Source organism: Coptis chinensis, chromosome 8 (assembly GCF_015680905.1).
Source record: "Coptis chinensis isolate HL-2020 chromosome 8, ASM1568090v1, whole genome shotgun sequence".
NCBI lineage: Eukaryota > Viridiplantae > Streptophyta > Magnoliopsida > Ranunculales > Ranunculaceae > Coptis > Coptis chinensis.
Window position 1 is genome coordinate 71,699,986 of NC_141463.1, and position 25,179 is coordinate 71,725,164.

General features: G+C 36.9%; 1 protein-coding gene across 6 annotated transcripts; it reads right to left on the reverse strand.

Annotated features, from left to right (window-relative positions):
- Nucleotides 1-2,309: 2,309 nt before the first annotated feature.
- On the reverse strand, nucleotides 2,310-23,748 carry LOC147482798 (ubiquitin-protein ligase). Of its 6 annotated transcripts, none has more exons than XR_015205021.1 (20): nucleotides 23,525-23,748; nucleotides 23,387-23,437; nucleotides 23,170-23,290; nucleotides 22,692-22,833; nucleotides 22,542-22,591; nucleotides 22,262-22,350; nucleotides 22,067-22,175; nucleotides 14,323-14,359; nucleotides 14,071-14,222; nucleotides 12,770-13,298; nucleotides 10,004-10,279; nucleotides 9,163-9,308; nucleotides 7,784-8,134; nucleotides 6,670-6,913; nucleotides 6,377-6,416; nucleotides 5,995-6,050; nucleotides 5,626-5,706; nucleotides 4,214-4,258; nucleotides 4,036-4,104; nucleotides 2,310-3,254 (listed from the first exon to the last, which is right to left on the reverse strand). XR_015205021.1 is itself a non-coding variant. In XM_086577967.1 (20 exons), exons 1-20 carry the CDS (start codon nucleotides 23,734-23,736, stop codon nucleotides 3,081-3,083), a joined length of 2,829 nt encoding a protein of 942 aa, XP_086434093.1. In that variant the 5' UTR covers nucleotides 23,737-23,748; the 3' UTR covers nucleotides 2,310-3,080. The 6 variants fall into 6 exon arrangements, 5 of the variants coding, with proteins under 5 accessions (XP_086434093.1, XP_086434091.1, XP_086434092.1 ...); XM_086577967.1 differs by lacking the exon at nucleotides 6,377-6,416 and having other exon boundaries at nucleotides 12,770-12,940; nucleotides 13,046-13,298; XM_086577965.1 differs by lacking the exon at nucleotides 6,377-6,416.
- Nucleotides 23,749-25,179: the final 1,431 nt, after the last annotated feature.

Genomic DNA, 25,179 nt, shown 5'->3' on the forward strand with positions numbered 1-25,179 from the left:
AATTTCTTAAATGTAATTAACAAATAAGTGAACCTTTAAAAAAAGTAAATGATCTGATAGGAGCCAAACTCTGAATACCATATTAAAAGTGGGGCCAAATTCAAATAAACCCTAACAGTTGTGTCTATTGTTTCATGTCTCTCATTAACAAATAACTGCAGACAGAATGCCGTCCCAGCAACAGTTTTGGCCTACTTAATGTAAATGCTCGAAACTTTGAGACCATCCAATGACCAATAAACCGTGACTTCAACTTTAAATTATATTGTTCAACATAACAATACAATGACAATGATCCAAAATCATCATAGTCCAAACTCAAACTGCCAAATATGTAAGCTACAAATTTGAACAAGTGAAAATGATATATACAGAGATATCCTAGTTTTTCTTTTCCAAATGTTGAAGATATATAAAATTTGGATTCATAGAAATTTTCAGCTTCTTAAATTTTGAAGCACGGCGTTTACTTTAAAGTTTAAACCCCACACCCGGGGACAGCAACGCGCTTTTGTTTCATTGTCTACTTGTGTGCTTTGTTAGTGTAGTTTAACGTTGTCATCCAAAGACATACGTTTCTTATCCAATGCAGGCCACAATATATATTTCTTTTGAGTGGGCCTAGCAAGAACGAAATCATACTCTGATCATTGGTAGAGACAATTTCTCTAGGATCACAATCTCTTTCGGCTTTGTAAAGATTGAAACTAGATCCATCCATATATAATTTGAAGAGAATGAATTTGGATCAACTCCAACTCAATCTGGCGTTCATCAGATCAAAGAATATCAATATATCATCTGTGAATATTATATTCGTAAGGTGAGGAACTTGGGCCTAACCCGAGCGGCCAAGCCCAACAGACTAAACACACGATTTGCTAGAGCCTAGAGCTTAGGAAGTCTGTTGATCGGGCTTGGGCCGAAAAATAAAGCCTAATGAAAACTCAATTGGGCTCAAAACGAAGGATCGGAGATGGATAGGAATAGGATAAGCAAATTGCCGAATGAAATTCTATCTTTCACCCATCGAGTTGGTGCCCACAAGAGAAGCACCCAGAACAAGCCTCCTTTGACGCATATGAGATACATGAGACAGATGTGGTATTCTCTTCTAGCCTTAGGGCATCACCAATGCAGGCCCTTAAAACCCAGATCCACGTCACTTTTTTAGAGGGTCACGTACTCACGTCGGATAAGCCCGGAGCATAAAGAGGAGCTAAATCTCAATAATAGTTGGGTGTTCCAACAGAGAAACTAATAGAGTTATCTGGAAATAGAAACACTCTATTAAATCTCGTAAGAGAGAAAGAAATTTGGAGGAAATAAAATCACGTGAGCACTTAAGTGAAGTCATGTGCAGATTTTCACTCAAAGGTTTGGACTTCCGGCTCTTTTAAAAACATTTATAGAAATGAAGATAGTTATCGATGACAAAACTGAAGGCCCATTTAGGGGCTGCGCTGGAAGCTGTTTTCTTGGTCCGTTAAATTTGAAGAAAACTGCGGCCCATTGGTGATGCCCTTACTCTTGAATTCTTGATTCTATAGTTATCAAATAGAAAGAAGAAAGTTGTATGGGGCTTTTGACTAAATAGATGGGTTAACCAAATCTTGCAGCACTAAAAGACTACAGCCCTGAAGTAGACTCATTTAGACTTCGTTTTATATGGAGAAAATTTTGCTCGTCTATATTGATCAATGGATAAGTATGGCAGTAGCGCCGTTCAAACCATCAATATTGATCTGAAATTCGTTGCCCATATAAAAATCTCTGGTCGTTCTCATGAAATTGAGCATATTTGGTCAACAATGTCGGCGCTCTCAAGAAAATGACCATTGGCTGTGACATTAAACATCATGAACGCGGTATATATGTGGGAAAATTACCTGCCAAACTCGCTCATCAAAAGAAAGATATAGAAGAGCTAACCATTGAGCAGTCTACGCCCTGGTGTGGAGTTACTGTTTTTGTAGTTCGTATTTTGTCAAGCACATGTTTTTCGAGTAGTCAAGTAGCTTAGCGAGCCTAGATTTGTTCTGAACTATAAATTCAAACTCCGGTCGCATATTTCTGAACTTAATTCGACTTGTTTTGTGTATAAGCTTGAATTCGAACACAATCTAGAGATAAGTATGCAGAACATAGATTTAGAATTCTGACTAAAAACCGAAATAACATGCAAAGACAGTAGTCTATATACCGTAGTGATGAAGTAACTGAAATACAGAAAAAGCATTTGACCTATAATAAGATACTGCAGTGATTTACTTCATCGCCCAAAGGCCAAAGAGAAATACAGTAATAAATCTTGTAAACAAATTAAGGCAATTTATTAAGTACCATAAGAAAAACTTTTACGTGATCAAGTATTAATACAGAGATATAAAACAACCTTAAGTGTAAAACTTTGGAAGACTAGGCTGTATTTAGTTCACAGAATTCGGATTCCAGGGAATCAATACAGATGGATTTTTCCATATTGTAGGAACAAAGGGTGTGTTTGTTTTGTGGAATAAATTCAAGGGGAAACTGCCATTTGACTAGGTAACGTTTTACCAGACCCTTGATTTTCAGGTACTTTTCACAACTCAATTCTGTCTGAAGGTTTTTACAAGCATGGGGAAATAGAACGTAAATCCCATCGCTATAAAATGTATGGATAGCATCATCCTTACTATAAGATGGGAGGTTAGATGCTTCCTATTACTTCCCCTAACCAGTCTCTCCCTTCCACTTTCAACTCCCTCCGACCCTCACTCTCGTTTTCATGCTCTCTTCCTATAACTACTATTTTCCTGGAATCCTAATTCTGCAATCCAAACACAGCCTAGAATTGATGGAGAAAGGGTGAGGGTTAAAAACCATTATGATCTAAAATACCACCATATAATGGTTATTATATTGTTGAAGAGACAATGGAGCCACATGATGCCTTAACATACCATCAGGTGACAATTAAAATGGTATAAGCAGCATATTGTTCAACGGCACCACCAATTTGATAACATTTTGATGACCGTCAACATCCCTGTGGCTCTGAGTTAATTATATGAGGCTCTATCTAACTTATCCATCAGCTAAACTCTTTCCTTCACAACCGTTGTTCGGAATCCTTTACTATTCCATTCTAAAACTATACTCTCCTTATGGACTGACTGCCTGCATGCCTCTGATGCTTGGAGCACAAATGCACATTTCTGCACCTTACATCTCGCTATTGTCACAGTACTCAAGAAAAACCTGTCAGCATACTGGGGCAGACCAAACCAGCTACTTTAGTATCTCACATCAATATGATTTTGTGACATTATTACCAGGATGTATACGTGTCAGGCAACAGAAAATGTAAGAAGAAATAAGAAATGAAACAGGTCCAACGCAAACAAGAAAATTGCCATCCTTGCAATGCAAGAAGCAAGAAAAGATTTAGAAATGGCCACATATGAGTTAAATGCACCTATCACCTCAATGCATATCTCTAAAAGAGCTCAGCTATCCCCAGCTAATTCTTATGTGAACTACCAGCATTGTGGTTTGAAAGGCGCCAACCTCTGAAAATAGCATAGCCTTGGAAACCGTCTAGAAAAAATATATAAAGAAAAAGTCGAGGGGAACCGAGAAAGGAATTTAGTTGAAAAAGGAAACAAATTCACTTCTTTTCTAGATGCACCCTCACTACTTCTCCTTTCCATCGTTTCGTTCCCCTAATATCAATTTTCGTCGTATTCCACAAGACTTTTCCACTTTTTTATTTTTTTTTAAATTTACAGTTTTATTTTTTTTTTGCCAAGACAGGTTCAATGTAGGATTTAACTTTTGGGGAATAGTTTCCATCGGCATGCTGGTCAATTGTAGTTGAGAGGATACATATTAGTGTGGAATAGCTGGGGTCTTCATAAGATTGGAAAGCTACATTTATTTCTCAACCTAGGGTGTCCCCAGGTTAAAACAACAATTTGGTAGGTCCAGAGCAATAAACGATCACCAACTTTTAATCAGTCTAGTAAGTGGTAAGAGAACTTGGTTACTTACACTAGGACTTTCAAAGCCACCTCCACTTGTGTCACACAAATCTAACGCGACTTTCCGTAGCATAGGCAACTGCACATAAGAAGAATATATTCATAACCAACAATCGAATATTTGGTGGCCAGTCAAAGGAATAGCAATGCAGTCTGTGATAAACAATCAATAAATAAATAAAACTGACATTGGCAGCAGCATCAACAATGAAATTCTTCTGGATTCCACTGCCCTGTATATTCAGAAGAATTGTTATTTGTTTATTTCAAAGAGTCTATAATCCCGATGGTATGGTGATCATGTCATACACCCAAATGTTGCTAAATACAACATCAAAAGAAAACTAGCTTCTGATTTTAAAAAAAAAGACAACTAGGTTCACATTTTGAGGTTTTCCATAGGTGAAGATTCTATTATACCATCATTATAAGTAAATTATATATGTAATCCTACACCTTGTGGAAAATAAATAAATAAAAATAAAAACTTGTGACAGAAATGACTTTCACCGTGACAGTTAGTGATGGCAATAGCCTCACAGTGCAAAAAAATCTCACTCTCACACAGGATAGATCATTTTGCATAAATTTCAAAAAAGTTTTAATGTTTTAATAAAAAAAATCACTTAATCTTAATATTTCATTTTCATTTTCCTTTTAAAGGCTATGTCTGCGCTTCATTTTCAGCTATAATGTTAAGCCTCATGTGCAACAGTCCAATGCCTTCAAATTTTCGCCCCAGACCTTGATGAATAAAGTGATATCCGTACATAAAAACCATATACGTAAAATCCAGCATCTGCATTTGGCATTCAGGAAAAATACCAGCTCCGGGACTTCTTTTACCTTCTTTTTATTTCCAAGGATACCTTACACTGACAGCGGTTGGAGGCATCTATGTCACAGAACAGTTACGATAAACACCTCACAAACACCAGAAACCTCAACTTTCACATAAACCCATCGGCCTCGGCAGCAAGCTGGCAATGCTGCATTGTGTGCCTTAGGTTTATATTGTATATTCAAATACAAATCCATAAAGCATCAATACTATGCTGGATTAGTGGAAAAAAGATTTTCTAGAAAAGACCTTTTTAGTTCTTTCATAGTTTTATTCCAATATTTTGCAAGACAGATTGATGATGTTAAATTTCAGGGAATCCTGTAAAGAATTTATTGAGCAATCTTACTTCCTAAACCAGTTAGGTGAAAATGTGGACAACGCATTGGACTAAACATCTTTGCACGAAGGAGAGAAAGGGAGGGGACAGATATATATCTATCCTAACCGAAGAGAGGGGAAACAGACAAGTGAAAGTTATAGGGAAATTTGGTTGGGAATTTCTGAACAATCAATTTTCCACAAATCAAACATACCCCAAATGTGTTTTCATATTATGCTAAATTAACCTTTGATAATGCATTTAGTGTATTGAGGCTTCCAATGTAATAGTATCCTGCCAGATGTGCAGCATGTGGCAAATCCGCCACATTTGTTTTTCAGATTGACAACAGGTCAATATCATGTCCAATATAATTTTCTATCAATCTTAACTGAACAAGCACACACATAGAAGAGAGATTTCCATAAAGAACTCACACTGTGGCGCAGCGAAAGATCTTCAATAGCTCTGCAATCGAAAAGAGAAGATACCCCATTTGATGTTACTTCTCCACAATCCTAACAAATAAAGAAATTGGGTTCTCAGAGATGCTGAAGTACAAATACTTAAGACTAAACTGCAACACAGTTAGTTAGAAATATTGATTTATCACATACTCATTACACTATTGGCAGCAATGACCATTAAACTACAGTTTAATGCTATCACCATTCTATGCAAGTGGTGGTCAGCAGCTCATAGTAGATTTAAATGCAAACACCTTACAAAACATTGTAATCAGAAGCTTTCTTTAATCATAAATTAGAATTTGGGAGAAGAAATGAATGAGGAAAAAAATAACAAACCTCTAAATGGAGAGAAATCAAACCCGGCCATCCACACGAAATGATTTGTTGAGAATCTGCAAATTAAGCTGTATTGATAAGAGTGAAGGAGAAAGACTTGCACAAAGATGAACTCTACACTTTCATGTGCAGGACTTTTAATTAGTGAAATCACATGACATATTTACCCATTTACCTACTGGAATCATTAATAACGCCAAAAGACTTACTTTCTTAGACAGTAAACTGATATTACTATTCACTTTGGGTTCATGCCACGAAAAATTTCATGAAGAGTTCCTATTTAGATTCGGTATATATCTTACAAAAATCTTTTGGTCAAAAGTATAATTTAATCAAAATATTTGCTATGAAATTAGAAAAATAGATAAATTTGCATTACCCCTGGTGAGATGAGAGAGATTCTCCTTAACACAAAGGATCTGCACGAAAGGTGGCTCTTAACAAATGAGATTAGGACTTGTGAGAGAGACATGCAGTGAAGCAAGGGTACTTCCATTGCTAAATTAGAGATTTATAAACTGTTAGTTCTGAATTTCAGGAAATTCAAAAAGTTCTCATGTAATCCGAGACACCCTATGCTTTGAGGTGAAAAGGCCAATCTCTAAAAGACTGCAGTTAAACAAAATTTCCGGTAACACCTCGGACAAAAACTCTATATAGTTGAATGCTCACCTGAATTCAGCCGTGTGCATCCTGATAATGAAAGCTCAATCAAACTTGTACAGTTCCGAACTAGAATAGCCAAATCTTCATTTTTCATCCATGGGATAACCCTCTCTAGCCTCAGTTTTCTCAAGTTTGGCATACTGAGGTGGAAACTTGATGCAGACAAGTCACCAATACAGTAGCACAGACTCAAAACTCTCAGCTGTCTCAAGGATTCCGCAATACTTCTCACGATGCTATCAGATATAACCTGTTATTAGCGAGAATCAATGTTCAGGACAAAAGAAAATGTATTTTACAGATAGCAAAATTTCCGACATGGAAAGAAAACGTAGTAGTTCAATAAAATCATCAGTAAGAAATACAGTGAACACAACTAAGTATACAAGCAGATGAATGAAACATCAGTTTACTAATCTCACCAAGTCGCCAAGGACAATTAAACTAGAAACTCAAATAAACAAGATTCAATGCACATCGGTGTTACACTTTGCAAAAGAGTACCTGTTGCATACATATCATGCAAGCACCTACTACCTAAGCTGAATCCCAAGAAGCAAAATGGTCTCCCGTAGTGAACATAAATTTAAGTGGATGACTCACCATACACTACATTTTTTTAAAAGTTAATAGTGGTTATGCTTTAATTTTGAATGTATTAGAGCTCCGACACTCATACTCTTTCTTAGTCTTTGTATAAAATTTTCTTATTTTATTATGCATTTGAAGAAATACTTACACTAGTTAAGTAAATAACATCATCATAATGAAGAATATATTCTCAAAGCAGCTGTATCAGACACAGAAACAAGTGCTTGTCCCGGTCAGATAGGATATCTTCATTATTGTATTGGGCACTTGGAGTAGTTGCAGCAAAAAGTGTTGTTGTCTATTGTATTATCATAGGTGTATTTCCATAATAGCATCATAAGTCATTACTTCTAGTTTTTTTACTTTTTTCACATCTTGCACATGTTTAGCACATATATGTTACTACAATCCCATATTTGGAGTGTAGTGTTCTACATACCTCAGGTGAGAAGAATAGATTATCCAAATATCTTAAAAGGTGCAGTCCAAAATATAAATCTATATAGCAAGCACTCCATCGAATGACTACCTGAAATTTCAAAACTACTGATTCTAGTGAAGGACAAAGTATGGGCAGTAGCATGAATGCTTGTTGACTTAGTGATGCACCAAGACCCACTGTCAGAGACTTCAGTGATCTAACTGCATGTCCCGAATTTTCTAGTGATAAAGAAGAAAACCCCCACCCAAACTCCACATCCTCCAAGTTACAGTTCCTGCCAATCTCAACATACAGTTGTTCCCCACTGGAGCAGCCATAAGAAAGTGCACTCCTTCGAAGGTTATCTTCATTGTAACACAAATTCCTACAACCCCTTGATTTGATAACCTTCAAACCAGGATTCCTTCTGATGATATGAGCTAACGTAGCTCCAGAGACCTGCATTTGGACACGTATAAAGATATATGTCAGCCCCGTAGTTACATGTGTAAGTGAACAAGGGTAAACAGGAAATCAAGGATCACCTTTGTATTTAAAAAATAAAATTATAAAAAAGAGTAATTTACACAAACTGCAAAATAGACTGTAAATGAATACTTTTGAATAAAAACAAAAACAAAATGAAAAACAGGACATGATCCTCCCTGACCTCACAAGACCAAATCTTAGAAACCAATAACTAACGTTCAAGGTCGGTCAAATGTCTTGATATATTGACGCAGCTTGACTCAATTTAGATTCTTCTCATAAAATCTTGACCATATAAAATTTGGCAGGTTACATGATTAGAACCTTCTTCTGGTATAGGTTTCCGGGGTGGGTGATCTCCAAGTTACAAAGCATGAAAATGTGGCCTCTGACTGATTAAAAAGTTCTTCTCCACATGCACCACACTCAAACTTTAGCTAAAAAGGAATCACAAGCATGTCGATATATTGACCCCAGTTTAAGCTTTCTACTTATTCTTTATCAACTCTTATAAACTCCAATCAGCTCATCAAAGAGAGCCTGTTTAACTCAGATTACAGTCCAAAAGGAAGTCTCTAAAAGATTGAGAAAACACATATATTTGCTAGCAAGGTGGATTTTATCATGGGGCGCACATGAGCAAGTGGCTCAATGGTTGTGCCCACACCCCCAACCTGTGGGAGGTTGAAGGTTTGGAACTCGCTAGTGTCGCCTAGGAAGTTTCCACTCGTGTCAACGTTTAGGTCCTACATGTCAGTGACGATGGCCTTCAGGCCTGGATTCTCTAGAGCCAGTTATGACTCCATACTTGATTACTTTTCACTTAGCTTTTCAGGGCTACTGATGTTTCGCTTAGGTGGACCAAAGTGAAAGAGAAACTTCATAGCAATGGTAGCGCACTAGCACCTGTAAGTAACAGCCTCCATACAAAAAATGGTCACGAAGAACACAAAAAAAAAGTGAGGGAAGAGTCGAGGATCACTGATGTGTCAACTTACCATGGTCTCAGAAACATCAATAAATTCTAACGAAGAACCCAAAAACCTATAGGTCGCATCATCATCAAGAGATGTCCCCCTCAAGCAAAGACTTTTCAGCATGCATGTGTGAGACATAAGTTGTGAAAGTGATGTTACATCAACACCTGCAAGATAAGATGAATTTAGAGTTGCATACACATAACTGCATTCTTGTGCTCAAATGTGTGTTCCTCAACTCCTCAAGTTTCAATGTCAAAGATATATAAACTTTTTGTTCTTACTCCACCAATAAAATCTAGGAGTTATGTTCTATGCGGTATGTCCACAGCAACTAAAATCTATACCACTCATCATTAACCCTTTTAATCTCTTTTTGATGAAGAGATTGGACCCCTGCACGATCGGGTTGTCTACTATTAATACCATGATGTCCATGCACAATATAAAGGAGTATGCTAGATTTCTAAGTGAGACATTAGATAGGTGGGGCAGTTCACCCCCTCCCCCCCCCCAAAAAAAAATTTTAAAAAAAAACCCAAAACTATTTTTCATACATAAGAAGTGTGAGAGAAGGCCGAAGATTTATCTTTTCTCTCAAATTTACTTCTTCACAATATATTTTTACAGAGTTACAAACAGGTAATTAATTATCTGTCTGAAAATTGGACAAAACATTTGGAATTCACGGGGAAAAACTACAAAGAACAGAACAACATTTACTTTAGCATAGACAAGATAGACTGATGTTAAAAGTAATGACAATATTTTTGATAATATAAAGGTATGCCATCACAAGATTTGTGGAAAACAATCGCTATTTGATCAGTCACATTGATGAAAAGTAAAACTTTTCACTCACTCTTGCAGCCACCAATGTGCAGTTTCTGAAGTCTAGATGCCAATGTAGTCGACTGATCATTTTCCAATGTGAGTGAGCTCTTCAGAGAAGGAAAACGAGAACACAGAGCTAGGGTTGAATTTTTCCCAAAGTAAGTATCAGAAGCAACTATAGAGTCCAGGTTCAAACACTTGGAAATAAGTTTGGATATGCCAATATCAGTTATTGAAGTACACCCTTTGAGATTAAGGTAACATAACGAGCCCGAGATCAATGAGATATTAATGAGGTCAAAATCTGCATTTGAAAAAACATAGAGGTTCAGATTGATCGTGGTTGAAGTACGAAATTGCAGATTACCTACAGTCCCACACGCATCAAGATCTACCAAATATATGAATGTCAAGAGCTTTCTATGGTCCAAATAGCTTCTCATAAAAATAAAAGTCAAAAAAACAACAAAAGAAAAGAGGAGGGGGACCCACAATGACAGCTAACGAAAAGCATCCTTGTCAGTGGCCCGCATGATATAGAGGTCCATGAGTCTGTGTGTGTGTGTGTGTCATGGGTAGAACTGTACAGGTGTCTGACGAGGCAAACTTTTGAAGCTCAAAAGGCTGATACAACACAAACACATGCATTATACTTTTCAACACTCTGAAATCAGACAGTTACTTCGTTAGTTTTACCGAAAGTAATATCAGAGAAGTACGAGAAATTTACCCATGTCATAGCTTACTAGAACAGTCACCTACGAATCAAAGAACTGACTGAAATACTGAATTACTATATGAAGGATGGAATACACCAATCCTCTTTCAGAAATCAGAGGTTACTTTTAATTTGAGAATCATCTGAGGAAGGCTGGCTTACCCTGTGAATCCTGGAGTAGAATATATCCTACCCACTTTGTACAATTCTGTTGGTCTCAGCCTCACTACCGCATGCATTACACGTCTGGTTATAAATATGAGACACACCCTACTAGATACTGATGTAGAACATTAGTCGAGTCTGTCAGTGTCATAGGTGTGCGCCTATGTTTCCTCTACATGTTATGGGCGTGAGCCCCATAGTTGAGTCCAAGCCTATGGTTCGAGTCCATTAGTTAGTTGGACACATGTCGTGTTCTTATTGGTTTATGTTTTCTAGGTTTACTTTAAATAACGGGCTTGTAGTTAGGGTTTCAAGAGTTGTGTTTATGTGTGTGATTTGTGATTGAGAGATTCAATAAAAGAGTGATTTTTAGGTCGTCTTTTAATTGTGTTTCAATTAAAGTGTAGATTCAATTAAACTGAAGCTTCCGCCAGTAAGATCTACATTATTTGGTATCGGAGCACGAATCGTTCCTGAGTAGTTCATCGCGTTACTATTTACAGTACTGTTCACCGAAAACACTGTTCACACAACACTGTCCATCGGGTACTATTCACGCGTTACTGTTCAGTCGGTTACTGTTCATCGCGAATCCAATTTTATTTTTGTAGATCAAGATGTCTACAACGTCAGAGATGAAGAATTCATGGATTCATATTAACCCCTAAAGTTCGGGTTACTCGATTAAAAGAGTTGAAAGAAACGTTAATGCAAAACAGGTTTGATCGATTAGAAGAAGCAACTAGTCGACTGAGGGAGGCTATAGTGGAGCTTTTGCAGCCCAAACCCCCCATCGTTGGTGGAGCTTTTATAGCCCAACGTAAAACACCGGTTGTTATCGATGACAACAAAAAGAATGAAGGAACTTATGAAGTCGTTGTGTTGTGTCTTGAGCATGATTACAAATGCCATCAGCAGCAGTGCTCACCACGATGGGCTTGTGACAAACAGGTCCAAAGAAGCCCACACACAAATTCTTTTGGGACGGCTTTTAGGAACATCAATTAGTTGCTGGAACGCCAATGTGCCATTCTGGATTTGGGCCTCCTATATCGCATGGGTCAGTACTCATCGACAGTGGTTATGTGGATCCTTTTTTGTCCAACATTGAGACATTTTCTCTAAGGCAAAGCAGAGAAATAAAGTGCACATTTGTGACATCGTGGTGCATTATTCCCTTTGTGAGTAGATACAAAGCCAAAACTCGAGGTCGAATTCCTCCGAACCCCAAGAGGGTGATGTATACAAGAACGAAAAGTTTTTGCATATTGGTGGGTTTCATGTGGACAAGCTTCTTCAACATGGGGAGAGTGATGTAGAACATTAGTCGAGTCTGTCAGTGTCATAGGTGTGCGCCTATGTTTCCTCTACATGTTATGGGCATGAGCCCCTTAGTTGAGTCCAAGTCTATGGTTCGAGTCCATTAGTTAGTTGGACACATGTCGTATTCTTATTGGTTTATGCTTTCTAGGTTTACTTTAAATAACGGGCTTGTAGTTAGGGTTTCAAAAGTTGTGTTTATGTGTGTGATTTGTGATTGAGAGATTCAATAAAAGAGTGATTTTTAGGTCGTCTTTTAATTGTATTTCAATTAAAGTGTAGATTCAATTAAACTGAAACTTCCGCCAGTAAGATCTACATTAGATACATAACCAGTATTTATTAACATAAGTTGGCTTGCTTAGCTGCAAACCTAACTCAATTTTCCAATACTACTGAAGGTTGAAAAAAAATCAGGCATACAGTGGCACACTGACCAACCCTTGGAGGCCCTAGGCCCCAAGCTCAATCCCTTCCTCCACCTCTGAATCGGGAAGGGGGTTAAAGATTTTAGGTGTTAAAACGAATAAGAGTAACACCAATTCAAAAAATATAAAATTAAAACTCAAAAAATAAAACATATTTCCTTACCATTGATCTCAGTTCGCCCCTCCAAGACGAGTTTTGTGATATTTGATGATAGTGGTATTCCTTTCAACACCTCATGTGATGCAACATCTAGATCTATGTGCCCATCAATGCTAGATGATATTGTTGATATTCGTCCCGGTATCAGTGGACTTATATCGGCACTTAAATACACTTCCTTGACAAGAGGACAGTTTTGTATCAATTGAAACAGGGCTTTCATCTTGAAGTGCAAACAGTGAGATGCTTTCAATGTTTTCAAAGATGGGAACGACTTACAAAAGCACTTGATGGCAGCTTCAATGTGTACCTGTGGACACTTTGAGATATCCACCTCGCGCACGGCGTCAAATGATAAAGTTGGGAATGAATTATGTGGGGCTGCAAATTTACCCAAATCCCTACTCCGAATCTCAGTCAGATACTCTTTGATTCTCTCTTTTGATGCGGGATCCATCTTATGCAAACATGGAAGCATAGATAGGAACAGGAGAGCTGATGTTATCTGGGGGCATCCTGACAAGTCTATTCTCTGATAAAATTTTAAACAAATACACATTAATAAACAAGGAAGAAAAAGAGAAAAAACATGTAACATGCATCATGCATAAAAGATATGGAACAGTGACAAGTTAAACAATGAAATAAAGCCGGTTGAAGATAAACCATCCTTTTGAACTATTTATTGAACTACAAACTACTAGCATGCATGTAACACTTAACTCTTAGCACTTCCCAAAAACTTTGTGGCAATTTGCGTGACACATGTTTGAAACCCTTCTAATACATATATCCCCAGGTCGCAATTTGAACTAACCACCAGCCCAATGACACAAGTGAAAGGTCCCATCGCATGTACTTCCAATGAGCATATTCACAATAAGTGAAACTGAACCCGATGTGGATAACCACCATAACTTGTTCAAAAAGTGGTGAAAGCATATTTAGCAAGTCCTCATGAGAACAGGAAGGTTAATGTCCATCAGACAGTTGGCTGAAGAACATTAACCTTTCTGTTGAAATTTCATCCTTAACAGTGACAGCTTATGTGTAGTTAATATCAACTTTTAACAATTATGTCTTCCACATTATGTATGTAACCTCTACGGAAGTCAATCTAATACAGTTTATTAAATGGATCAGTGGTTATATTTATGACTTAAAACATTATATACAAGTAAACAAAAGAAAAGGACAATGTAACTGAAAAAAGTAAATCAAAGCAAATACTGAAACTACTAAAGCCAACACATTGTACGTTAATTAGAAGATAACACAAGCATTAAGAATGGCTAGGAAGAGACCTCAGTATAATCTGTTAAGCGGATTCTGATACTTTCAAGATCACCATATCTAAACAAGTGCAGTAAACTCATGGTAGGATCACTTATGAGATTAAGAATGGCACCAATACTCTCGTTTGCAAGCTCCGAAAAGTAGAAGCTCCCTTTCTTCCCTATTATACAAATGTGATATAACCCGTATTATTGATGGCTTTGAAAAAGAAAAAAACTAAATGCGGTATTATTTTTCCAAAGTAAGTGAAGCTATGATACCTGCCACAAACCAAAATGGCAAAAGGCCAAGCCGTACCTATTTAAGACAAAGATTAACAATTTATCAAGTTAATGTAGCATCTAACCAAAAAGTTGTTAAATACGGGTGAAAAAGGTTGGGCCATCATTTGGCCTAGAGGAGTTAAGTATGCCTACTTCGGTTCATGATAGAAAGGCTCCACAGGGTAGTCTATCATTCATGAAATCGTCAAAAGATAGAGAATTTGTTTTGGCAGTAAACTGCTTCAACACAACGAGAGCAATGGTAAAGAACACACTAAGAAACAGAGGAATTTAATGTTGGGGGAGATGAAACTGAACCAAGATAATGGCTGCCTACGTACCCAAGATCTATTCTCTAGGGATCAAGTTTCTACGTAGTTCCTTATGAAAAATAATTTAGTATTTATATAGGTAGAGTAGAGAGTCTTTGTAGCTCAAGTAATCTTGTAGCTTGAGTAATTGTGATAGAATATAACTCTCAACTGATAATTATCCCTTTGATAAGAAACGAATCTGGACATAAATTAACATACATTAGTGGCTGTACATTGATCCATAGTATTGCAAATTGGGTTTTAGCCCTGTTGATTAAACGAATAAAATAGAGACCCCTAATAATAGACGTTTGCCACGTATGTGGGGGTCGAAACACCGCCTTCTCTTTGTCATGCGAACAAAATTCACATGGCAAAAAAGAGAAGAAAAAGCAAAGAAAAAATGGAATAAGAAAAGAGTAAGCGGAATGTATAACAAAGTGTCGCGTGAATGTAAATGATAGGAAAATGGACAATCGGGAAAAAGTCGTGAACTATCGGAAACGAAAGAATATCAAACTAACGTATACAGGACGCAATGTAGTTAAAAAATGGCTGAAAAATGCACCAAAAAAATAAAAGATGCACAGAAAAAATTTCAAAAGAAATCGATTGCCGAAAATGTACCGAACGCATTACGCAACAATATGAAAGTTGTTGTTTTTTGTTTTTTTTTTTTTTTACGACGCGTGCCAGCGAAATAGCGATACTAAGATTAGACCGTTGAAATTAAACGTAGGGGCAATTTAGTAATAACAATAATAAAAGAAAGTTAAATACTAATTTGACTCAAAGTGTTGGGATGAGATAAGAATGTGCAGTAGATAAGAATTGAGATTAGAGATAAAGTTGGATTAGAAAAGAATCCCACCAGTACTGGAAAACAGCTCGACAAAACCTTATATAAGTGTTGTGCCGCATATCCCAATCCATGAAAAACCATTGACGCTCATCAACCAGCACTTGGTCAAGGCTCCCATTAGGCAAGTACGCCAGAACACGCGGTACGCACTTCGTAAACAAACAACGACCTAACAACCTGACGAGAGTCCCTGAAGTCGTAGAAAACTATATCACAACAACGTGTTTCGCAGCAAACAACCTATTCGCGTACACCGATCCAAAACCATCCTCGCCAAGTTGAAGTGAGACAGAGAAAGTAGTCGTAGCGGCTCGAAGGGTGTGCAAATCAAAAACAAGAGAGTCGGCGCTGTCGGCTCCGTCTTGCAGTATCGCCAGTACTGCTGTTTTACAACTCGGTGTTTATTCATTGCGTTGCCTAACAGGTACGTTCCCTCGACATTAATCTCGGTTTAGATATATATTTGATTTGGTTTGTATGGAGTTAAAACGTTGCATGTGGAGGAAGCTCTGGACATGCAAGAACACGAAGGCTGAGGAAGAAACGCATTGATGGCGATACTGATGATGGCGCCCATCTTCAAAATCTAATATGAACAAATATGATACGGTACAACACCAGCAAAGGAAGAGCACCGTAATTGTTTTTCTTTAATTTGGCCCGATACTGAAAGTAACAAACATGATACGGTGCAGCACCAGCAAAGGAAAGTCATCGTACCTGCGTTGCATTATTTTGGCCCGGTGCACCCCATTTGGATAAAGTGAACCCGGTTTTTGAGCTAGCTGACCGATTGTTTTTTTTTTGTTTTTTTTTGGCACAGGTAGAAACGACCGTATTATACTGGCAAAAGATAATCGAGAATAGTAAGAATCGATGACGATCGTAGACTTGGTGAGGTGGAAAGAAAGTGACAGATATAGCGAATACACAAGGCCGCAACATAATCTAGCTCAAGATAGAGCAACTTCAAATTGGAGTGGCTAGGATATTAAGCTTAAAATATTAGGTTTCGATCAAAATTAAATTTGGCCTACCGAAGAAGACGGAGAAAATTTCGGAAAATATGACAAAGCAGTGTCAGAAACAGATACGAAAAATTTCTCGTAGAAAGATCAGCACAATGCTTAAGAAAAAATAATGACGTTGGCGAAAATTTTCGCTCGGAAAATTTCTCGCAGAAAGATCAACACAATGCCTTATAAAAAATAGTGAAGCTATCCAAAATTTTCGCTCGGAAAATTTCCCGTAGAAATATCGGCACAATGCCTTAGAAAAAATAATGAAGCTGTCAAAGATTTTTGTTCGGAAAATTTCTCGTAGAAATATCAGCACAATGTCTTAGAAAAAAATAATAAAACTGATGAAACAGTGTCGTTCACCGTGGATGAACTCGAAAAATACTTTAAGCGGAGTCAATAATTGTCGACAGCATTAAACAGGTATGTTAGTATTTTTTTATTAGTTATCTTAAAACTTTGGTTAAGTCTGAAAGTCTGATGAAAAGATATGTATTTTTGTCGTAAGTTGAAACAGAGGAATTACGAGCAAAAGATATTGACGAAAAATTTCGAGTGGAAAGATCTCAATGCCTTAGAAAAAATATGGAAGCTGAAAAAAAAAATTGTTCAGGGTAATCGCGCCGCAATACCGTAAAAAAAATAAAGAAGTTGGAGAAAATTTTCGTTCAGAAAAATCGACGAAAAGTCTCTCTCAAAAATATCGGCCCAATGCCTTAGAAAAAATAATAAAGTTGATGGAAAGTTTCGTTGAGAAAGAACGGCGCAATGCCTTAAAAAAAATAATGAATGCGGAAGATAATTAACCGAAAGTGCTAAGCGAAGCGAATGCAGATTTCGAAGAAGAAAACGAAGATTTAATCGAGCGACCGTAAGACAACTGACAGAGACAATTAATTAAGTAATTGTGGGAATGTAATACCATAGAGCTAAAAATTTTGCTGATGAAAAATAAAAATAAAGTATATGTTTGCTATTGAATATTGTTGTTGTGACAGATAACATACCTGCGGAAAACTGACAATGTTGTTGATTTATGTAGTTGAAATGAAATAGAACGATACGCCCCATATAGAGAAAAACTCCCCCAATGCTAACTTAACTCGGCAAAATTAGACTAAACGAGTGTAAAAACGTTCAAACTTCGACTGACAAAACGAAACGAGGTAACTTAGTCAGATATTGTCGTAGTGATAGTAACGGACTAAACGAGCGTAAAAATGTTCAAACTTAGACTGACGAAGCTAAACATGGTAACTTCGTCAGATTTTGTTATAGCGATAGTAACGGACGAAGTAAGCGTAAAAAGCATTCAAATTTAGACTAACGAAGCTACACGTGGTAACTTTGTCAGATTTTGTCGTAGCAATAGTAACGAACTAAGCGAGCGTAAAAGCGTTCAAACTTAGACTGACGAAGCTAAACGTAGTAACTTCGTCAGATTTTGTCGTAGCGATAATAATATTGCGATGGAAACAAAATGATACCATTAGAACTGAAGTGAAAGAAAGACTTTATTGAGCACCAAATCTTGAAAAGTGCAGAGATAATAACGGAAAAGAAACTATTGAATTGGAAACAAATAAACAAATTTTTGTCCAATTTTTCGTTCAACTTGTCTATTTTGTTCTCTCCCTTAGTAAAATAATTTGTTACAACGAGCAAGAAACGAATACTGTCGGGGCTGTCGGAAATAAACCAACAATGTCAAGGCCCCATTTTGCAAATAACCAAGGTTTATGGATTGGATGACGCTTCATCATGGGAAGTTTGGCCTATATCACATATCATGTTTTTGACAAGGCATACACTTCTCGGACAAACGCTTAACATCATTTGGCATGTACGAACACCAATACCATTGGGTCATTGCTATGTGAGCGAGACTTCGCCCCTGGAAGTGGTGTTCACATAGTCCTGAATGAATGCTCATAAGTTGTAGCAATTGCCTGTTGAGAGTTTTTAATAAGATATTCGTTTAAAAGTCTTTTCTCCACTAATTTCTGAATTCGACCCCGGAGAGAGCGACAAAGTTCTGTCTCATAGCCATAGTCATTATGGAATTTACACTGCAAGGATTTGTCCCTTGTACCTTTGGTATCTTCTGAAAGTGGATAAGGCGGGGAAAGAAGATTCCCACTTTTCAACTTCTCATATATAACAGAGTACTTGGCATTGAGCGAGGTCAGTTTTAGCTCAGGTAGTCTTTCCATCACGATTGAAATTGACTTGCTTCTGATTGTCATTCTTTTCATCGTTATGTTGTTGATCGGATCGTCTTGCCCGGCTTAGAATTCTTCTTTGTCGGAAAAATCTTTACTCCGAATATCTCTCTGTCTCTTTGCTTTTCGCGCAGATAGGTTCTCCTCGACACGGATGTGTTGTTCATACTAACATCTGGATCGTCACCGAGTTTTAGGGACATCTTTAATTAGAGAGTGGTAAAAATCCCTTACAATGAAATTCGAACTTCTGTCTCTTTCATAATATAATGTTTCTTTAAAGGCAAAAAGAAACATCCCATCAGAAACTTCTTGAACATCTGGCTGTTTTTTTGAACCTAGTAACAAAAGTACGTAACTTTTCTTCACGTTGCTGCTTGATGTTCGGAAGTAAGTCGACATCCTTTAGCGTCTTGCAATTGTGGCAGAAACGATTAACAAACTGATTTTCTAGTTCATTGTATTGGTGAATTGATCTTGAAGGCAACTCATTAAACCAGCGTAATGCTTATCCCTTTAGAATTGATGGAAAGAGCTTACACATGAGCGGATCATCTCCACCCCATAACACCAACTTATTTTTTAACGATAGAACATAAAAGCCAGGATCTCTTTCCGACTCATCATAAAGTTCAAAATCAGGTTGTTTGAAGTCGGGATGGTGGTAAGCTTCCTGAATGTCGAGCGAAAACTTATCAAGTACGCCATCATGGTTCGTCAAGTTTTTCATTCTTACATCCCTTGACTCTCTATCGTTAAGTTCTTTTGCAATCAACTCTTTCAACTGTTGTTCTGTTAGAGTTAAAGTATTGACTCGAACAACTAGACGCCCCCGGTCATGCCCATGTGGAGAAAGATACCTTCTATTATCTCTTATTGGAGTTAGAGATCTTTGCCGGGATCAGCTCCGACCTGTGATTGTCTTTGTCTATCCCTGTAACCAGCCTATCTAGGCCAGTAGTCACCCTTGGCCGGGTGTTCAGTATAATTATACCGCTTCTCCATGTTTTGTTGCTCTTTATGCGGGATGCCCGCCTTCCCAGTCATGTCGGACATATCTCGGATGGAGGTCTTCCCTGAAATTGCTTCTCAGAGGTAAATCTTCCCTTTGAAATCGGACATGTCTAGGGTAGTAGTTATCCCTGCCAATCCGATTCTCCCCATAAATACGGGTAATAGGGTCATTACTCTTTAAAGCGTGTAATCGGTTAATTAAGGTCTTGAGAAATAACACGTTCTCGAGGGCGATGAAGTGGATCTTCAAGGCGGACCCATACACCGGAATGGTCTGCGTCCCCCGTGGTCACCTTGATGTTGTTGAATTTGCGGCATCGCCCACGCTTTGCCTCTTTGCGGCTTCCTTCTCCGAGTTCCTATCTAAATTTTTGACTTGTCGTAACTCACTTTCGGCCAACCGTATTAGGGGTGAATTATTTCATTACTATCACCTTTTCCATTAGTTGGTGTGAGAGTAATGTCAACGTCCATATCCATGTCAACTAAAAGATCGACATGGACAGACGATGGACTGCATGGAGAATTACTGACTTGTCGGTTTTCTTGTTGCAAGACTGTTAGGGGCGGTGGCGGTGGCGGGGGCGGTGGCGCTGCTACAGTTGGATGTTGAGAATTGATCCTACCACTAAGAGCAACTTGATTGTTCAACGGTTCTTGCATTGGCCGATTTGAATTTTGAGGGTTGCGATTCCTATTAAGATGAGGAATATATTGACTATTTGGTCTGCTTCTTGTACTTACCATCTTAATTGTTTTACGTGATAATGAATTCTAAAATCCCCACAGACGGTGTCAATTATGTTTCGGCAGTAAATTGCTTCAACACATCGAGAGCAATGATAAAGAACGCACTAAGAAACAGAGAAATTTGATGTTGGGGGAGATGAAACCGAACCAAGATAATAGCTGCCTACGTACCCAAGATCTATTCTCTAGAAATCAAGTTTTCACGTAGTTCCTTATAAAAAATAGTTTGGTATTTATATAGGTAGAGTAGAGAGTCCTTGTAGCTCAAATAATCTTGTAGCTTGAGCAATTGTGATAAAATATAACTCTCAACTGACAATTATCCCTTTGATAAGAAACGAATCTGGACATAAATTAACGTACATTAGTGGCAAGCCATGTGGCTAAGGTTCAGCCTTAGACACATGAGTTAATAGGCCTGTACATTGATTCATGGTATTGCAAATTGGGTTTTAGCCTTGTTGATTAAACGAATAAAATGGAGACCCCTAATAATGGACGTTTGCCACGTATGTGGGGGTTGAAACAGAATTGAAAGACATGGCAGCAAGACGTATTTGACTATATATTCTTTTGAAATAAACTTGAGTAGCCCACAAACGAAAGCACATCAATCCAACATAATAGAGAATACTGATCTTGAGGAATTACAGACACGAGTAGTGGTCCATATTTAATATGAGAAAGTTAATTTATGGCTCAGATTTAATATAATGTCTCGAGTTTTGTGTAGGGGTTTAATGAATCCAAAGTTCAAACTATTAATTTAAGATGGAAGCAAATATACTTATTGATCAATAATAGTTGTTTTGGGATTTCCTAAAATATTACAAATTAATTATGTCGCATTACATATTTTTCTCTTGAATGCACATCTTAAGTACATTCTTAGAGACTCAAAGTACATGTTCTTTAAGGGTAAAATGGCGCTTTCTTTTTTTCAGTATGTGATTGTGAATTGTAATGTATAAGTTCCTCGCAGACTTGCTTGCTATGCACTACGTTCCTCATGTACTCTCAACATTCTCTTTTAATGAGAGATATTCAGCAAATCGGCGTATAAGTTCCATGGGGGAATTAAATGGTTTTAAATGGAAAGAGGAGTTTGGTATAACAAGACAGTGGTGAAAAAGTTGATGGAGGCTGATAGAAGAAGCATTGGAAGGCGTTTGTACCAACTCTTCTATGCCTTAAGTTTCACTGAATTGACTTATTATGATTGCATCGTGACAAAGTTACGGGCAATTTCTAGTGTTGAACAGAACAAGATCAACCCATTCCAATCCTCTCTTAACATTTTCTGGTCAACAAAGATGCAGGAAACAATTGACCGGTGTTCTTTTCCAGATAAATGAGAGTGTCTTTGCAGCTCAGAAGCTACCGAATTAGAGGTGGTAATTGAATATAGGGACCACAACAACAAAACACAAATTGCTAAGTTCATACATCATATTTGCATAGAAGATCAGGGATTCCCCCCATATTAAGCATCAAAGATCCTAAATGATGAAAATAGACAATGCTTCTAAAAATGTAGGCATTCAGATTTTTCCGTTTTACCGTTTTAAGGATGTCACTATAGTCGTCTTTACTGAAGCCAGAAGAACCTTCCAGTGACCTCGGGTTAACTTCCAGCCATCTCAGAAGTGCATCGGCAAGATCCTGCTCACTGTAAAAAAAAAGGTTTTTTAAGACTACTAAAATTCAATAGCTTTTAAATAAATGAATAAGCTATTATAAGATTGACAAGTGAACCTGTGTACCGTAAGATGATGGTGATCTAAGCAACAACTTAGCAAATTGTAAGGAACTTCAACAAAAGACCTGCAAGATATAGCCCATGTCTGCAGAATAAAAACAACCATATATTAGCAACTATCAGTTTATCACCAAAAGATTTGTGTCGTGAGATTAGAGCCTATAAATGCCAGTATCAACCATAGTTACTGCACTCAATCACATTCCTTCATCTTTATTTAAAATAAAATAGTTATTCATAATGAAATGAAAAATAATTGCAATTCAAAATACCTACAAAGTTTCGTGCAAGGTATGCCGCACTTAGCTCTGTAATACAGTCCATGGCTGCCACATATACCAGTTCCAACTGTCAGAAGACATGCTTTAATAGTGGTATATGCCATAACCAAATACAGTTGCATTATACCAAAGAGAGAAAGCGTACCATGCTGCAATCCAAAGCTCCATATTTCAATTATAGATTCTAATGGTATTTGCAAAGAAAGCAGCCTTCTAGAAGAGGTTGCCTTTGAGAACCATGACGTGCACTCCAGCAGAAGACCGTCCACGCCAAAAAAGAATGCACCCTGGGTCCCTCAAAATGTTAGATGTGACTTTCATAGAGCTATACAACATGACAGCACGACGTAGAAGTCTACTATTGTACTTATTGTGTTGTTCAATTGATAAAAATGATATATTACCAAATGAACACAAAAACCAATACAACAAGCATTACTGCTCACAAACTCCCTGCTCTCTTTCCCACCACACACTCGCACACCACACAATTGCACCCAACTATATTAACCTAGGAAAAACAGTGTGTTGCATGCAGGAATACTAATAGTAGTCTATAATACACTTGTGAGCTTACATTGTAATGCAGTTATCTAAACTATTAAAAAAACAACATGCCTCACCTCCATAAGAGGAATGAAATTATCGACCGAAACATCCAACGAAATTCCGTAAATAAACCTAAGCATATCAACAACAGTCTCCACATTCCACTCAACTGAAACAGTATCTAAACACGACTCACTGCAATTCCAAAACAAAAATAATTAATTAATTAATTAATCATTCCAACAGTTTAAAAGTTAGTTTAATCGATAAAAAAAAAATGAATATACAAACCTGAAATTCCCAGTAAGAAGAGTACGAAAGTATGAAGACTGTTCAATAAGCCTGAAATTCAAATAAGTTTGAAATATTGAGAAATTGTGACATTGAAGAAGAAGTGCTTGAAGAAATGTTGGGAGAGGAAATTCTTACTTGTTTTTATTTGTTTGGATTTTGATGATTTGAGAGCTGAGAATAAAAGGGTGGTTCCACGTGGATATGTTTTCAGTTGAGATGAAAATCTCGTTTTGTGATTTATTATTAATATTATTATTAGTAGTAGTAAAATTTCTTTGGATTAAATGAGGTGGAGATGGTTTTAATTCGAGGATTACTAATGCGTTGTTGCTCGGAGTTGAAGCCATGAATGATTTTTTTTTTGGTCCAAGAGAAACAAAGTGATCACTGGAAAAAATAAGCATATATATATGTCGAATATCTGGACACGTGTCCCTGGTGAAATCTTTGGGAGTAGTACCCAGTAGGGACTAGGGAGGTGTTTGTTTTGAAGGGCCAGGATAACAAAAGGAAAAGGGAGGGTCTAACACATATTTTATATTAACACCTAAACAAACTCAAAATTGTTTGGACATTTATAAGTTTTAGATTAGATTAATTTTTTGTAGATATGACCTTTTAACTATTTTAAACAATGTCACAAATAATCAAAAAAAATTAAAAATTCCAAACTTACTAAATATAGTTAACAATTAACAAAATTTGGCTAATTATAGACCGTTCATTTTCACCATTTTGGATATTATATTTGGCAAGTTTATAAATTTGTTATTTTTTTTATTATTTGTGACAATGTTTAGAATAGTTATGAAGTCATATCTACAAAAAATCAACCTAATCCAAAACTTATAAATAGCCTAACCATTTTGAGTTTGTTTACGTGTTGAGATAAAATATGTCCCTATAATCCCTCCCCTAACAAAAAGGTTTACTTATACTTGATAAAATCTATTGTCTGTCACAAGAGAGAGATGTGCGCGAGAATTTAGGTCACTCATCAATCTGCGTACAGGTGCAGCCTGTGTACTCTAGAACTGCTACACATATTATATTGACTACATTTTTATAATTACATTTGTATCCTCAACAGTCTAGACCTATGAACCACTGTGCTGGATGGGATTTAACATTTTAAATTGGTCAAAACCATCAAAGAAAAAGTGACCAAGAGATACATAAAAAAAACATTAAATCACTATTATATAATGGGAGGTAAGCCAAAGATTTTTAAAACAATATAGACTTAGCGTTTGGCCCCAACTTATCTATTTATTTGTTTTTTGACTCGACAACATTTAGGTTTCACTTGTTCGCTGGGCCAAAAGCCTCTGATGGAATTCATATGATTTGCTAAGGCCTATTCTACAAATTGTATCATGTTAATACTCCCATAGTCCCGTAAGTACAATTTGATATTTAATATGCATAGGCAATTTAAGGAATTTCATGCATAGTTAATAAACAAATTTAGAACAATTAAATTTTGTAGAGGGAGAGAAGAGAAGCTTTATATTTCATGTTTATATATAACCATATAATGTGCCCGACCATTAAAAAAAATTATTTCAACAGATTTAACACACGAAGTAAAAAGATTTGAGAGAACATTATTTGTGAGTGATTATGAGTTGATTGTTATGTACAATCAAATAGCTCCTATTCTTATTCATCTAGTGAAATCATCGATCTCGTCGTGTGGATGTAGCCATGTAGACATATTGCTTAACCACCTTAAATATTTGTCTTTGTGGTATGTGTTATTTGTTACATCTCTTTACTAAAGTGTAAAA